We start from the raw sequence: 18387 nt of genomic DNA, 5'->3' as shown, positions 1-18387 counted from the left end.
GACTGATTGTGCTGAGTAGAGACTGGTGGTGTGGATTTAGACAACGGTTTCACAAGACATGGTGTAATCTGTCGAGAAATAATATTACTTACGGCTTTGAAGTAGGCCCACAACATCATAATCATTGTTGAACCATGTAGTGTATGTTACTTGCTTACTAACTTGTCGACAAAAAATATCCATAACAGTTAAATTACTTACGGTTTTGAAATAGGCCCACAGCATCATAATCATTATAAGGATGTAAGTGTACGTCGTTTTCTTGCTGTGTACGGTAAATAGTTTTGTCTTCTAATTCTTCAAACAGCAGCCCTAGTAGTAGATCTTATGAGAAAAGTTAACTGCTTTTAAGCAATACCTCTTACCAATAATGTAGTGGGATTAAGACCATCTGTGTTCAGACAAAGAAGATCGACTGATGGTGCTGAGTAGAGTCTGGTCGTGTGGATTCATACAAAGGTTTCACAAGTCATAGTGTAATCTGTCGAGAAAAATATCCATAACAAGTAAATTACTTACGGCTTTGAAGTAGGCCCACAGCATCATAATCATTACTGAACCATGAAATGTTAACAGCCTATAACAGTGCATGTTACTTGCTTACTGACTTGCTTACTAACTTGTCGAGAAAAATATCCATAACAGGTAAATTACTTACGGCTTTGGAGTAGGCCCACAGCATCATAATAATTGCTACACCACAGAGCCTGGCTACACCATATACACTCATAGAAATTATTCGTTGACATTACATTCGTTTCAATCAATTCGGTCAGTTAATAATATTATTTTGCACTTCAAAATGTTTTTGTTTTACTGGGCGAGCCCTCTATCGTGACTATAACAACTCCAGGAACTTAGAGCACCATTGAACTTTATACTATGTGTTGATGATGATTGAACAAGAATCTGTGTCCGCAAAAAGTATGTCTGCACCTGATTTACAATTCTTTCAGATGTTGCGTCGTTTGTTGCTGAACACTGTTGCTGAATACAGTGACTAGTTTTGTCTGCTAATGCTTCAAACAGCAGCCAAAGTAGTATATCTTTATAAGAAAAGCAACACCCCTTACCAATAATGCAGCGGCGATTCAGACCGTCTGTGTTCAGACAAAGAAGATCGACTGATTGTGCTGAGTAGAGACTGGTCGTGTGGATTTAGACAACGGTTTCACAAGACATGGTGTAATCTGTCGAGAAATAATATCCGTGACAGGTAAATTACTTACGGCTTTGAAGTAGGCCCACAACATCATAATCATTGTTGAACCATGCAGTGTATGTTACTTGCTTACTAACTTGCTTACTAACTTGTCGACAAAACATATCCATAACAGTTAAATTACTTACGGTTTTGAAGTAGGCCCACAGCATCATAATCATTATAATGATGTAAGTGTACGTCGTTTTCTTGCTGTGAACGGTGAATAGTTTTGTCTGCTAATTCTTCAAACATCAGCCCGAGTAGTAGATCTTATGAGAAAAGTTAATTGCTTTTAAGCAATACCTCTACCAATAAGGTAGTGGCGATTAAGACCATCTGTGTTCAGACAAAGAAGATCGACTGATTGTGCTGAGTAGAGACTGGTGGTGTGGATTTAGACAACGGTTTCACAAGACATGGTGTAATCTGTCGAGAAATAATATCCGTGACAGGTAAATTACTTACGGCTTTGAAGTAGACCCACAACATCATAATCATTGTTGAACCATGTAGTGTATGTTACTTGCTTACTAACTTGTCGACAAAAAATATCCATATCAGTTAAATTACTTACGGTTTTGAAATAGGCCCCCAGCATCATAATCATTATAATGATGTAAGTGTACGTCGTTTTCTTGCTGTGTACGGTAAATAGTTTTGTCTGCTAATTCTTCAAACAGCAGCCCGAGTAGTAGATCTTATGAGAAAAGTTAACTGCTTTTAAGCAATACCTCTTACCAATAATGTAGTGGCGATTAAGACCATCTGTGTTCAGACAAAGAAGATCGACTGATGGTGCTGAGTAGAGTCTGGTCGTGTGGATTCATACAAAGGTTTCACAAGTCATAGTGTAATCTGTCAAGAAAAATATCCATAACAAGTAAATTACTTACGGCTTTGGAGTAGGCCCACAGCATCATAATCATTACTGAACCATGAAATGTTATCAGCCTATAACAGTGCATGTTACTTGCTTACTAACTTGCTTACTAACTTGTCGACAAAAAATATCCATAACAGTTAAATTACTTACGGTTTTGAAGTAGGCCCACAGCATCATAATCATTATAATGATGTAAGTGTACGTCGTTTTCTTGCTGTGTACGGTGAATAGTTTTGTCTGCTAATTCTTCAAACATCAGCCCGAGTAGTAGATCTTATGAGAAAAGTTAATTGCTTTTAAGCAATACCTCTTACCAATAATGTAGTGGCGATTAAGACCATCTGTGTTCAGACAAAGAAGATCGACTGATTGTGCTGAGTAGAGACTGGTCGTGTGGATTCATACAAAGGTTTCACAAGTCATAGTGTAATCTGTCGAGAAAAATATCCATAACAAGTAAATTACTTACGGCTTTGAAGTAGGCCCACAGCATCATAATCATTACTGAACCATGAAATGTTATCAGCCTATAACAGTGTATGTTACTTGCTTACTAACTTGCTTACTAACTTGCCGAGAAAAATATCCATAAAAGGTAAATTACTTACGGCTTTGGAGTAGGCCCACAGCATCATAATCATTGCTACACCACAGAGCCTGGCTACACCATATACACTCATAGAAATTGTTCGTTGGCATTACCATAGATGAACTCCTGGATGGGGCAGCTTTAATTAGCATGAGGCCGCATTGATATGTAAATAGCGTATTGTTATTTAAATTTGCGCCCAGACGTATTGAGGGCGACAGTCATGTTATCCAGACGGAGAATGGCTGCATATGCCGGGCATGTCAATTTGCTGAGTGAAGGCTGATAATTACCTTTCTGTATAGGTAATAAGCTAGTATATTTCGTGTACCAGTTGGTTATAACAAAAAATTAGTATCATATTAAATATATTAAATGTATAAACTTTGAAATTTACATGAATTTGAAGAGCAGAGCTTCGAAATGTAGCTAAGTCAGGTGATGTGAAATTCTGCTGCGTGACCCCCTCTGCGTGGTAGAATTATATTCATAAAATATTGAATTTAACAGATATCGTGGGTAGCCAACCACGATTTATCAGCATTTAAAATATATGTTAATTAACAAAGATAAATAATAAAAGAGTACAAATGGCAATTAACTAGTAAACAAGCCTGAAATCTTAAAATGTTGCCACGTGATTTCCCGAACACATGATATGTTAACATGTGACCACTATTCAGATTTACCGTAAATATTTGGAGTATGCTTGCACATCATGCACATACACTGTGCATTTCTTTACTTCCGTATAAAATCAATAATTCATGCTGGGAGCCAAGTAACATTGTCTGCTCAGAGCAGATTGGTATTTTATTTTACTTGAGAGCATAATAGAAATACATAAAAACGAATAAGGCGCCATGATGGAAGGTCAGGTCGGGTATCAAAGGTTATTCATAACTTAAATACTACTTGTATTTCCCACCTTGCCTCTGTCACATGTTTCCTTCATATTATTGACAGCAAGTCCTAATTTTGACTTTGCTATTGCAAAATGTCATTTCATATCAAATTAGTAGACTTTCTTTGAAAAAACATATCACTGGTGCCTGATGGGAATACCCGTCCGCCATTTCATTAAACTGGATCGTTTTCGCCTGTTTTGCGCCCAGATGTATTGGGGGCGCGCTATACTCTCATTGAACAGGCAAAGTTCGCAAAACTAACAACGTTGTTATTTGCCAAACTCAATTAACATGATCCAAGGGGTCGAACATGAATTATTCATAACGAGCTATAACGGATCGATAACTGGCCTCACTTTCTTGCTAGTAAACCAGCTGAATTTTTCATAGATTTTGCGTCGCTAATAGAACAACCGTGAATTTAGTGTCACCCCCTTGGCATTACTCACTAAGTTGATGTAAGTCGTTGCGTCAACTTTCCGAGTAATGCCAACGCGTACAATTTTGAGTAACGCTGACTCGATATCATTATGTTGGTCGCACTCATTTGCACTTACTTTATTGAGTTGTTACAACTCAGAAAATGAAACTAGGTTAGCATAATTTTCTAGAGGTGTGCTATTATAGTATACAAAATTTTGCACTGATTACAAAAATAAATATTTGAATACTGCTAATTGTGCAGAAAATGATCCAATTACGTGAATTAAGTAACAAAGTACCAAATTGGAATAACTCAAAACAATAAGTACCAGTAACTTAATATGAACGAGTTACATCAACTTACATGTTCAGTTACAATAACTCAACTAATTGGTTCTTTGAACCTTGTTTATTTTTCTAAGTTCCCTGAACTTTATTTAGAAGTTGGCATTACTTATAAAGTTGACGCAATGACTTACATCAACTTTTAAGTAATGCCAACAAAGTTGATTAGTTGACGGAACTTTTTGAGCTTTTTCAGCATTTTTTAAGTTCGGATAACTAAAATGAATTTTGTTTTGGCAACTTTTACACTATTTTTGAGTTGTCCAAACTTACTCCTTTTGAATTGCGCCAACAAGGCGAACAAGTCATTTCTATGAGTGTATGTGACGTGTCATGTCAAAAGGAGACACTTTTGGGCAGGTTATCAATTTTGAGGTTTTTACATAATAAAAATATAGAGATATTTTGCTCCACAACGCCGTTTTCCCCAATGAAATCGGACATTCCTAAGCGAAGATATTGAGCTCGTAGGTTATGGTATTATAAAATTGGAAATTGAGATATCGGCCTTTAAACATATTATTGACAATGTTGAGAGTAGGAATTACCTTGAAAATGTCTCAAAAAATACAAGATGCCAGTTATATTCCGGTCTGAAACTATCAGACAATATTTTAAACATTAATAACAGCACAAATTCGCAACAAACCCAAATTGTTAAAAAATCACCCGAACAGATTTTTGGCTATTTCTCCATTTACGATCCTGCCCAAAAGTGTCTCCTTTTGACATGACACGTCTATATGGTCAATTCTAAGCAAGCTCGCCCAAATTGACAAAATAGAAAAATCATGTCAAGTATGTCATTTTGGTCTCATATTGTAGCTAAAAGTCTATATTTTCTGAACACGTACTTTTTTCTGATGAATTGGTGTTTATTGTTAGAAAAACATCATAATTTGCATAAATTTGCACATTCTTGACTACTAAAAGCAGCAAAACTAAAATAAAAACACAGCAGCTGCTCTGTACTAAAAATGTTGGAAACAAATTATGCATGTGAATATAAAGTATATATGTATCTTAAAATATAAACACCAGAATTTTTTATATTTTATAACGTGCATCTTCGTCAGCATTGTTTGAGTACCAAATTTACGATTAAAAGCATCATTCCGCAACGCAAAAGTATCATTTATTAGCACTGTAATTTTAAAATAAAGTTGATTTTCATTTAGAATGCAAATCAAATTTATTCATCCCTATCAAATGAAACAAAAATAATGGTCAAAAAGTCTAATTTGCGGAGGTAACGACTAATTAAAGTTACATCATTCCGCAGCGTTGCGGAATGATGCATAATTCATAATGTACCAGTTTGAAGAAAAAAAATTTACACAATTTTGAATTAAAATATTCTAAAATGCATTGCACAGAACTATCTTTACAGTAATTGATGTTTTACCACTGCCTGAACCATTTCCCCTGCAAAACCCCTTGCATCATTCCACAACACGATCAGGAATCATGGATTGCAAAGATATTAATTTTTGAATTTACGATAAAATAAAAACGGTGATTCATATTTCTTGATAGATGGTGATAGTTGTTTTGTTACATCCTGTAGCTAATATTATCGGATAAAATAAAATCGGTAATAAAATTGTTTGGATAAATACTGATATTTGTCAGCTTACATAAAACACAATTTACTCAAATGTATTGACATTTCTATTTTGATTTTCAAACATGGACTGTTTTTCATTTGGGATTTTATACAGAGCATCATTCCGCAACGCCCCTTGCATCATTCCGCAACGTGACCTACTGTTGGAATATTCGGCATAAAGAGACGATACCCAAGATTTTTTTTTCAAATGAATAATTGTTAGTTTACATCCTAAGCTTTCATTAAGTGGAAAATTAATATCGCAGATTACTAAGCTCACAGAGAAAAAAAAATGTTTTAGTGAAACAAATATTGCTCCCGTGCGCATCATTCCGCAACGCGAAGTTTGCATATGCAAATTAGGAAATTAGACTGGTTTGGAAAAGTTTCTCCTACCTAAATCATTCACTTATCGAAAATATTTTGCCATTATGCAATGTACCTTGTGCTGTTAATACATGTTTGGCTGCTACATTAAAAAGAATCGTACGAAGGCATTTGCATCATTCCGCAACGCTCCTTTTTTTGAGAAAATAAGTCGTTTAAAATTGATATTCCTCAAAAACCAACTGTAAGCGGTGAGTTCCTTCGAACAAAACAAATTTGACCTTGAAACTACAGTGATGTCATGTTATGAACATGGCCAACTTTGAGAGAATGGACTGTCAACACTGTCAAAGCACAGAACGTATACTGTTGTTTTTATCAGTAAAAAACTCTGAATAAAGTATTACAAATTGAATAGAAAAGGATTTAATATTGTATTTCTTTAATATGCAAATGACCAATTTCCACGGCATCTATCTATCGTTTGTGGCCTTCCCAATTTTTCGTGGTGAAGGACGCGCTTTACATAGCCTACAACAATGTACATCAAAGGAGTTCTCCGCTCCGTGTTTACGCGAGCGTGAGTCGGGACTTTATTGACGCGCGCAGTGACAAAAGCCGAATAATTTCCACCTTATATAAACGAACAAACTTTAAATTGTATGCATATCGCTATTCGTAGTATGTCTTGTTTGTACATCACATCAGCTGCGTGTAGTTACGCCACTACTGTCTGTTCAATTAGTTTAGATTCTTGTATTTTTAAGATACTTGAAGAAAAAAAAGGGTCTATGCCCTAAGTTGAGAATGGACCGTCCCACTCTAATTGTGAAAAGGTCGCGAACCCTTTTGGTGGTCCCAAATAACTGCCTAAAATGAGGCAAAATTGAAAAGAAACGGGGTTTTAATTGAACTTTGGAATTTGAAAAGTATAAATCACGTCGGGTCTAAGGCTGTGCTAACACTTTTCTTTGATGACTTTGACCATAATTTTTCAAATATCTCAAAAATACAAGAATATAAGTTAATTGAACAGACAGTAATCATGATATAAGCGCTGTACGTCGACTTGGCGCATAAACTGTGTGTATATCGTTATTCGTCTTATACGTCTTGTTTGAATCCCATCAGCTGCGTGAAGCTCCCGATAATCATGATAATTATAATCGGCGAGCTAAATACACGCATTGTAGGCGCTGGAATGAAATACCAATTTTCTTCGTTTTACCTCATTTGTTTGGCTCGAAATAAAAAGGGGCCAATGCGATCAGTAGCTATCAATGAAAACCAACATTTAAATAGAAATCTGTTTTTTTATGTAAATCACACATTATTGCTTTAATTGAAGGTCAGCTTTCTTCTAATTGCCAATTTTTGTCCACATTACAAATACACGTTTGATTTTATTAAAGATGCCTAAAAGCCCAAGGACTTTTTTCAAGGATTGTCTGGATGAGCTGCAAAAAAATATCCATCTGAAGTTACATTTTCGTCTATATCTTTAGAACGGAATGTCCGATTCACATGAAATGTTCACACATTGTTACTCTGTGTATATACTTTTTAATATCATTTTCACACGGATCGGTCTATGTGTACTATGAATTATTAAGATGCCAAAATAATGCAAAATATGTAAAAAGATGATATCTACTGAAGATAATACACGCAAAATTTAAACATCATTCAAATAATGTTTAAATTTTTCGTGTATTATCTTCAGTAGACAGCATGTAATGGCGATTGGCATCTTAATAATTAGTAATATTCATACACATAGACCGATCCGTGTGAAAATGATATGAAAAAAAGTTATCTATACGCTTAATTGTAACATGGATAAAACGGACAGTATCCACTAAAAACCTAGGCGTAGCAGCAACTTAATACGATCTTCCGTTTTTGATATTTAACAGAATTATTCCGTTTAGAGCCCTAATTACGAATTGTGTGTAATTTAGCGGAGGGCGTTTTCAGTGACAACTCCCTAAACAACCCAATTTCTTTATCACCATTTTTAGTATGATTCAAAGGGATATTATCTACTCCCAAATCGTGTGTAATATGAAGCTCATACGATATTTCGTTTTTGAGTTATGAGAAAAAATGAAATTTAGATGAAATATTTTGCATTCGACCCCCCCCCCCCACTCTCCCGTGCAGTGTTGAGACGCGCAAATGTGTCCAGTGTGTCTCCAAAGTGTCGCAACATTGAATGATGGGGGGGGGGGGGTGTTAATTGAAGGCCCAGCTTTCTTCTAATACCAAATATTGGAACATTTTTATTTGCGTTACAAATACACGTTTGATTTTATTGGCCAAACATAAGTATCTTGTTTTGCTCAATTATATCGTCTTTTTATCTGATGTGACATAATAGTCACGAATTGCTATTCCACATATTGATATCGACCAGTCCCTTATACATTATACTTTGCCGTAGTACAATGTTGTCCAATGCTACATAAATGTATATTGACATTATGCATGAATGTTCCAAACGGGATTTCAATATGTGCTTTAATTTTAGAAATATTAAAGATTCAAAAATTTAGATCATTATTATTTCACTTCATCTATAAATCCAGGACAAAATGCGTTGGATCACCCAAGGTGTTTTTGAAGCTTCAAATGACTTCACAGTCACCATGGAATTTGCTTATGAAACATGTTGATTTGTAAACGTAGAGCTTACACCAATTTAACAAATACCTATCCCCGACCCCCTTTCCCCAGTCAATGTTGGGTAGTTCCCTGGGTACTTCAATTATTGCCAACTGGGGGAAAGGGGGATCAATTAAAGTACATGCTAAAGGTGATACAACAATTTTGTCCCGGATTGTAGAGTTATCGACTGAGTAAAGACATTTTTCCAATAAATGACTGACTGAATACTGCAGTTTAGGGGTTTTCCCAGAACACGATCATGTCAGAAATTAATAATTTGTTCTGGGACTGATTAATCCGACTAGGTTTTCTCGGGGACCTTCCCCGGGTTATATTCCCGCGTAGACTGCGGAACTCAGTCCTCAATGATAGTCAGTCACTTATATTTTGGTCGTTATATGACTGTGAACCCGGCTCCATCAGTGGTAAATATACAATTATTTAGCTATTTTAAACTAGGATTGCACAACCTTACTTACTTTTGCTACATGGAATACAGTTGATATCACAACCGGATGAGAGACCATAACCCACAATGTATGAAGAATCTCACAATGAGAAGATGTCGTATAGTAAACCTTGCCCAATAATCCACACGGAAGTAAAAAAAAACTACAGTTTTTACCAGATATTACACCAGAGATGTGATTGAATATCTTCCCGGCTTGATTTCTCTGTCTGGGTAACAAAAGAAAACCTTCAAGCATCTATTGATATGGAAATCTCTTGTCATTTTCTTCTATTGATAAATTGCCGCTTGACTTGCTTATCAATCAATTATTGGTCAGCCCTGAGTTTACCCAGACAGTTTACCCCTGAAGTTGATATCTAAATTTCAAATAGGGACGCACCATCAAGGGGGGAGGGGCTGCAAGTTAACTCATCATAGCGTTTATTTTTCACTCCCAAAGGATCACATTAGCACGGTTTTCAGACCTTTTTTTTCGCTATAAACATCCTCCTGCTTCTAATTCTCCCATGATTTTCTTGGTTCAATGGTTCAACGCGGTTCTCGAAACAAAGTTGGGCCAATCAGTAAACTTACGAGCTCTTACCCCGGGGCTCTTACGGTAATTTAACTGATTGGGGACATAAAACTCGAAATGTTGACATTTTCAATGAATGAACAAAAGTTAGCGAACCCGTTTTCAAAATGTATTGTAAGCCTCAGTTACAACATCAGTGAAAAAAAAAACCCGTCTCGTTTGAATTATAAACTTTAGTGGCTATATATATATGGTCAATTCCAGCGAAAGCGGACAAAATTCTCTCTATGTTAACTTTCCACTTTAAAATGTCATTAATAAAGGAAATCACGTTATTGATGGAGCATATCATGTCACGTCCAATGTGCTCTTTTTGTGCATATAGGCCTTTACTAGCAAGTCATACCAGGGGACAAGTTATGATAGCTTAAATGAATTGGCGTTACCCACGAATTCAAAGATAAAGCACCATATATGTCATTGAATGTCCTTCAATCAAAATGAAATTATTACCGTTAGAAAGACGTTTGCATGATCTCTCATCATATGTAAAACGATTGAATTCCACCAAAGTTTGTGGACTCTAGAGGCCATTAAGTCAATTTGGCTAATAATTTTGTTACCCGCGTATCAAAAATAAAATGATTGTTCTGAAAAATGTTAAGTGTATATGCCATAAATGACTATATCATGAAACGAAGTTTCGTTCTATAATTCTGAGGTCCAAGTGATTATTTTATGCAAATACGTTTTACCCATAAAATTCCATAAAATCAAATTTGACGTTACCCACGTATCAACTGTTACCCACGAGTCCAGCAAATATAATTGCCATAACTTAAATTAACATTTAATGACTTTGGATACTGAATTTAGTTTGACAAGCGCTTAAAATTGTAAATCGTAAAAATACGTTCACCTCTTTAAAAAAGAATCTACGACGGTTTAAACTTTTGTTACCCACGAATCCCGAATAGATGCTAACCTTGAAAAATAAGGAGATTGTTTATTTTAAGTTTAAATCAGCACATATTCAAGCCATGGGTATGCTATAATTTTGACAGTACTTACAGTTTATACACCTAAGAAGCGCAAACCCCAAACGGTACTATAGTACTTATAGCTTTACCCACGAATTCGGCGTTACCCACGAATCCAAGGATTTACTCGTAAATTATATGTTTCTTATGCATCTTAACATTTTGAAAACATGCGAAATAGGTTCCAAAACAGTCCTGTTTAATAGCGTCCTCTTGAAGGTATACTGAAGCTGTATCATGAAGTTTTGACTGATTATCCTAAATTACCATTTTTTGGGTAAATGCAATTGGTTAGAGAAACGGGAATCATTGAAACACAATGGAGGAATAATATTTTCTATTTTGCCGCATACCAATACATACCTTCAAATATGTGTTACCCACGAACATTTTGGTTACCCACGAATCCCTACTTAAATTATAGTTAACAATGTATTGATAGTGTTTTAGTTCATAGGAACTGTCAAACACGAGTTAATAGAATATTGCTGCATGAAAATATGGAATGATTTTACTAAAATAATAATATAAAACTGTTTGCTCTGTCTATTTGAATTTGGCAACTTCATTATTCTCAACATTTTTATACCCAAAATGCAATAATGATCCATTCTAAATATTCCATGTAGTCTGTATTTTGATTAAAATTCATTTTAGTGCCATTGCAGCCTGAATTATTGACATACGGAAAAGTATTTTTTATTTTTATTAAAAAGAATTAATAGGAATTGCTATTTTCCAGACGCTGTTACCCACGAATCCATCCGAGATCCTCATCCTGCGACGAGATACAAACTCTAACTTTATATTTATATGAAGCATTTATTCTAATCTTTCGAAATAATACAGTAATGTTAAATGACAGCCACTTTGGAAAGAGTTCAAAGAATTGACACAATCTTAACTGTACACCTGGTTCTTTCTTAAAATTTGTAATAACCAAAATATTTCTTTGTAGATATATGTAATAAAATTCTATTTTACGTTCAAAGTCTTCACCGATTTCTAGTGTATATGAGTCACACATAAAATATTGAAAGATATTAAAGAAAGTGAAATTTTATGGCGTACAACAGGTGAAAAATGCTTGAATTCGTGGGTAACATGCATATGCGCATTTAACACTTTATTTGGTCTAGCAAGGAAAGTTATTTTTCAATCCGATGGCACTTCCACCTGATGATTCACTAGACATGATCGTCTCATTTGATAAGTCTAGAATTGAAAAGGAAAACATTTTCAAAATGGCCCCCAGAGAGAATTTTGGCCCGCTTTGGCTGGAATTGACCATATATATATATATAAATTTAAACCACGTAGGCCGCCTACTTATTAATTATTATTGAATTTCATTAAATTTGTGGTAGGTAATTATGGTGAACGTTTGTTAATTGTTTTTGACACCCCTATGGAAGACATGGAAATCTATTACCGGAATGGGCGACCGCCCATTTGAAATCTGCTCCCAGAAATAACGGGTGTACGAATTTCATCTGGAATAACCACGGCAACACTCTCAACATGTTTTTACAGCCCCATTTCGATTGAATACTGTGCCGGGATACTGTATGATGAAAAAAATGGGATAACTCACTTTAGAAACGTTTTGACAAAATCCAAAGATCTATTAAGAATATCAAACCTATGTGAAATTAACCCCTAGTATGGGTGTCGAGGTCTCTGAACCACCCTGTATGATTCTCTTTCAAGTATTTGTCAGTTGAAAATTATATATTTTGCTTTCATCTTAATTTAAAAAGACAATTATTCATTCAAAAAACAGCATTTTAATTAAGCAATAAAAAACTGACGCTCTGCCGTAACGTGTTTTAGATGGTATAGGCCCATTCTGCATGTTCAGAGACTGATGGTTAAGCCGAGTATTAAATATGTTAAAGGCAAAATAAGACATTTTACAGACTAAGGAAAATTGAAGGGAGAATTACTCCCCCCCCCCCCAAAAAAAAAACCCACAACAAACAACAACAACACTATTTCGAAGTTTACCGCGCCGGCTCTATGTAATACAAAACTGAGTACAAAAAGACTACAAAATGCTGGTTCAATTTGGAACATGTACACTAAACATTACAAAATCACCTTTTGAAATTATTCATCTTTTGAATTCACGTAGATGGATAGTTCTATATCCCAGCAAACATAAAATGTTTTACAGAAAAAGTTTCAATGGCAGGTTATATAAAGGATATGAAAACGTTTAATAACATTTATATTTTGCAAACCTTAATGTTATTGCCATTGGGCTAAAGTGTTAATGTTTGCCACTTTTTGCATTTAACATTATGATTGGGACAACATTTGATGTTCTTGTGTTTTTTGCCATAACATCATTACATTTATATACGGTAGCCTACCCGACATTTAAATATTAAAACGTTTTGACGAAAGCCAAAAACGCGTTTATAACAGTAACACGTTTTAAAACCTTTTTTTGTGTGTTTGCACGAAAGAAAACGCCAGTGAATAAATGAGTGGTTGGATGAATAAATTATGCAATTGACACGGTCTCTGGACTCAGTGTAAGTCAGCGCGCATGAGCGGTGACAATATAATCATCTGTGATGCTGAGCTGTACATAAGGATGCTTTCCTGCTGATGCTAGTGCTACCTACGGTAAGAATATAAAAATATTCTAAATTTGGGTAATTCTGTTATTTTCTTTTAAATTTCCATAACTCATCTTTAGTATTATTTTATTACAAATATTTCTGAAATAATCGGTGTAAAATCATTATCATGCGAGCGAAAATTACCATCAATTTGTTGTCATACTCAGCATATTGTAACAGATGGTTGCTTATCACTGTATATCAATGTGTAGTATTGTATTGATATAGCTCTTCGAATCTCATTCACAACCGGTTCAGTTGATAAAAGAAATATTATCATGATTATAATGCATGTTTAAGATATAATGGAAGCTTTCCCAAAGTGCAATAATATATAGACCCTACAGTGTGTTCGGTCTATGTAGTCTGCATACATACTAGTTAAGCTGATATATTTAATATGATTATATGTACACGTATGCAGATATTTGCTTCTCTGCAACATACATGTATTATATTAATTAATGATTGATTAATAAATTAATTAAATGCCTAGGTTTCTTGGGAGAATGTCATCATGGTCATATTACTTATATAATATGTAGCACGCTCCTGGAGCACGCTATAATTAATGCCAATGTGCGTACCGTACCCGCGCCTGCTGTCTTCAGTAGACGAATAATATTCTTACAAAAACACAATAACCTATGCATTGTGTGATTAAGGTCGTATCATGGTTACTCACTTTGAACTTATCATGCTTATAGCAGGGAGTTGTGCAGTGGCGTAGCGTGGGTCATCCGATTGGGGGCGCACCGGGTCTGATTGGGGGGCCCAAGCCGTTTTTTGGCCATTTTCCTATGGGATTTTTTAAAATTTCAGATCGATTGGGGGCACGTGCCCCCTGCCCCTATGACGCTACGCCACTGGAGTTGTGCTAACCGTACAGATTATGCATGCATCAGGTAACTGTTGAAAAAGGTCAGTTTCCTTTCAAATATGAAATTCATACTACTGGCGTTTACAAATGTTACTTTTTTTGTTATGAATTTGATATAAATGCGCATCAGTTGACACAATAATTAATCATGGACGTCTCCTTTCAGATTTTGTCTACATACACGTACACACATAACAGTCTTCACAATGAAATCGTCATCCCAATATTGGATTATTTTACTATACGTGATCTTGGCAACATGTTTAGCAGTAGTATTGTCACATTATAGTAATCCACCTTCCTCGGACTACAGTGATAAATCTAAATTCCACGATCCTGGAGTAGTACGAAACAAAGAGTAAGCTTTAACAAAGATTTATTTTATTTAAACATGTTGCCATTTTAAACTTCTGTTAAACTTTGAACATTTTATCTCATGTTATAGTTTTTTCAACACTTTAAGATGTTAGTGAAGATGTGTTGAGGTGATACAGAAAAGTGTTAAAATTATAGCACACGAACACGTTAAAATAACATTTGTATGTTAAAATTAGAGTCACACGAATATTAACATTGATAAAGTTTGTTTTAAACTGTTAATAAAAAAGATAAATGTTAAATAGACTATTGCTTAAAATATAACATTTTGTTATAAATGTATATTCAGTACGTGACGCGTGTTGACTGTTTTGATTTACAGACATGTTCAAGAACATTTAGAGGAAGAACGTGGTAAAAAGGACGAGGAAGACATGACTGATGAGGAACTAGAATTCCACTATTTCAAGTAAGTATAATGTATGTCAGAAATTTAGGCCATAATTATTTGGATTGGTTTTCGCCGATCATGTAAATAAAACTTCCTTTAAAAAGGATGCAGGGTCTGAATTACAAAATTGATTGATACGTTTCAAATATTTTTTTTATTGAATTAAAATTTAAAACAGCACCAAATACAGTTTACAATATTAAAAGAAAGTAAAGGTGGTGTTTTATAACCAAAAATCCTTTAATATTATTTTATTTGTTGCTTAAAAACGTGTCTACTTTGTATTTTTAAAGATTTTGTCATGCATTTATTTTAAAAAAACTTAACGATTTTAAATCAAATAGTGTTTGATGGCTCAAATCACACACAAAAAAACTATTTTGAAGAATACTGAAACCAATAAAACTGCTTTCATTGCTTTTATCCAATTTGTAAACACATTGTTTTCATTACCAATCTACAGATTACATGACTTTGATAATAACACAAAACTGGACGGATTAGAAATCCTAGCTGCTATATCTCATGTATTACCATATGAACCAGAAAATAAAGATGGCAAAACAGAAGATGATTTACAATTGGAAGCGCTAACATACTACACAGGTAATATTTTAGGACGTTTATTTTCCTAAAATTTCATATTCATTTCAAGTTCAGATTTCCGGAAATTCCCTTACATTTCCCAAACGGAAAATATACGGCATCTCCGGAAGGGAAGGTGGTATGAGGTCAAACAAACACCAAAATGTGTATTTATACCACACTATGTCATGCAATAACTCAATTTCAGCCAGAGGTAGATGTAATTGTAAGGGCTTTTGCAACAGAGCACTTCACATACTATCACAAGACCAGGTTTGAAGTTGATCACTTATTGCGTTTAAGCTGCAGAGTGGATTAATGGAAATGTAGGCATTTTATTAACATTCAAAGTTACATTTTGAAAATGCATATACATAAGCGGTTTTAAGTGTTAAGGTCTTGAGAGATGAGGTTTATGCAATCTAAATAAAAACTATGACTAACTTATGCCTTGGTATACTTTGGAACTGACCTCAATACAGAAATTAGGATTTATTCAATAACAATTACGTATGGACTTACCCTTACATTAAGTGTAGCGCACGTGTCATGCAGCAACAAAATTCACAAAATATACAACAACAAAAACGAAGTAAAATGTTCTAGTTATTGTCCTTTTATTCCTCTGATACAAATTTGTACAACCAATACAGATATTGTCAATACTTTCTTCCCACAGATATGATTGACCAAGTATTATCAGACGATGATTTTAATGGTGATGGATATCTTACATATTTGGAATATGTCTTAGCAAGAAGAAGAGCAGGAGAAGATATTGCTAAAGATCAAGAACTTTAACATTGGCCTTCAGATTTTTTACAACACTTTTAAGCTGATGCCTAACAAATGGTTTGACAGTTTTTCTTATTTCTAAACAATATTGCCAGACACTGATGAAAACTATACTTCTAAATAAAAAATGTGACAGAAAAAAATAAATACAAAGATTCTTCCAAACAAAACCAAATTTTACTCACCAGTTTGACAGTTTTGCTTTTCATAGTTAAAAGCACATCAGAATATTGATTGATGATCACTTCTTCCAGTTGGACAAATCCTGACCACAGAGGGTATAGAATTGTCACTCAGTAGAGAATCATATACATGACTTAGATAGTGGGCCCATCATCCCTATTCATGACGTTGGGTCTTCTTCTATGAAGTCCAATCCAGATTGATTCTACAAATCCAGTATGATTCCTTGATGCGTCTTACATTTGTGTTACACTCCTTGCTATCCAAGTCATGTATACGATCCTCTACTGAGTGACAATTCTACACCCTCAAATTAGTGAGTAAAATTGGTTTTGTTTAGAAGAATCTTTGTATTTATATATCTTCAAACCTGATGAATCTATTCAGTGAAAAATGTGACAGGTTTTAAGAATCGGGCAAACTGAGAATAGTTCAGTTTTCAGTTATAGTCAGAATTATATCTACAATAAGCTCTTCCAGGTATTATTGGCACCTCAGCAGAAGACATACAACAACACTTTCTTTTAGAGCCTTTAAAAATGTAAATGATTGTCCACTTTTAAACAGGAAATTTCCATTTTATATAAGTTATAACTGGAAATTTCAAATGTCAACAAAATATTGATATGGGTATTCCCATCATTTTCGTAGAAAATGAGCTGGTTTTTTTTCAGGTGTCAATAACTTAAATTAAATTTTTTAAGAGGGAAGATGTGTTTTTAGGACAATTATTGATTACTGGATATATTAATTTCCTATTGCTTGTATTAAAACAAGATGTACCAAAAACCCTCAGCCTATGAGCAAAATTTTAATTGCGCTTTTTTCACATGTCAAATTTGATTATGAAAATGAATTAACGCATATTTCAAAGTAATGTTAAATGTGTCAGAATTGGCAGAAAAAGTGGCAAAACTGTTGACTTGCTTCGCATCACCTTTATTTTTTCAGCAGAATGCAAAACTGGGGCAATCCAAACAGGATAGGAGAGCCGCTTCAATGCACATCAATCTAAACTTTTGTAGCTTGCATGAAAGTATACTAAATGGGCAACCGTTACTGTATATAGTAATACACCACAAAGGCGTGCCACCATTACATGGTGCATAACATATATTTTGCATGTGCTGAGTTGACCGTGGATAAGCATCTCGTTGGTTTTTATTGCACATTTCTATACCAATGTGCAGTCAGTGAATGATAATTTCTATTATTTTGCGGGCAGAGTACTTATCACACGCTCGTCGCTTGTGTGTATGTTTTAATAAACTATTGTAAGACCACGTCCACCATGCAACTTGATAGTCACAACTGTACTAGCTCAAATGCAATGATCTGAATTTAGTATCCTGTGTGAATCACCCTGATGTAGTAAGTACCGTAGTGAGGTATTCTTCACTAAATAACTACAATGTTTTTGCATTCTGTTGACTTATTTGGGTATAGCGTTACATGTTTAGAATAAGGGTTAGTCTTAGGTTTTATTTATTTACTGTAAAATGCTTCTTACCGGGTACATGAAAATATACTAACATATTGCTGATTTGTTACAGCATTTTGATAC

At 34.6% G+C, this 18387-nt stretch overlaps 1 protein-coding gene and 1 long non-coding RNA gene across 2 annotated transcripts; one reads left to right on the top strand and one right to left on the bottom strand.

Moving 5' to 3' along the window:
- Positions 1-775: 775 nt before the first annotated feature.
- On the bottom strand, positions 776-9581 carry LOC140151832 (uncharacterized). Its single transcript, XR_011858974.1, has 5 exons — positions 9435-9581; positions 2402-2518; positions 1943-2059; positions 1514-1630; positions 776-1190 (listed from the first exon to the last, which is right to left on the bottom strand). It is a non-coding gene; the product is annotated as an uncharacterized lncRNA (long non-coding RNA).
- Positions 9582-13527: 3946 nt separating this feature from the next.
- LOC140151831 (multiple coagulation factor deficiency protein 2 homolog) lies at positions 13528-17330 on the top strand. Its single transcript, XM_072174159.1, has 5 exons — positions 13528-13615; positions 14658-14849; positions 15192-15278; positions 15724-15866; positions 16525-17330. Exons 2-5 carry the CDS (start codon positions 14698-14700, stop codon positions 16644-16646), a joined length of 504 nt encoding a protein of 167 aa, XP_072030260.1. The 5' UTR covers positions 13528-13615; positions 14658-14697; the 3' UTR covers positions 16647-17330.
- Positions 17331-18387: the final 1057 nt, after the last annotated feature.

The sequence above is a fragment of the Amphiura filiformis genome, chromosome 5, assembly GCF_039555335.1.
Source record: "Amphiura filiformis chromosome 5, Afil_fr2py, whole genome shotgun sequence".
In the NCBI taxonomy this organism is placed as follows: domain Eukaryota; kingdom Metazoa; phylum Echinodermata; class Ophiuroidea; order Amphilepidida; family Amphiuridae; genus Amphiura; species Amphiura filiformis.
The sequence above is the reverse complement of the archived record's forward strand: the minus strand, read 5'-3'. Positions and strand labels throughout refer to the sequence as shown.

Bases quoted from the DNA above. Each gene is read 5' to 3' on its own strand.
- LOC140151831 (XM_072174159.1), top strand. From the start codon at position 14,698: ATGAAATCGTCATCCCAATATTGGATTATTTTACTATACGTGATCTTG. The intron at 14,850-15,191 runs GTAAGCTTTAAC...TTTGATTTACAG, and splicing joins GGAGTAGTACGAAACAAAGA to ACATGTTCAAGAACATTTAG. The intron at 15,279-15,723 runs GTAAGTATAATG...ACCAATCTACAG, and splicing joins CTAGAATTCCACTATTTCAA to ATTACATGACTTTGATAATA.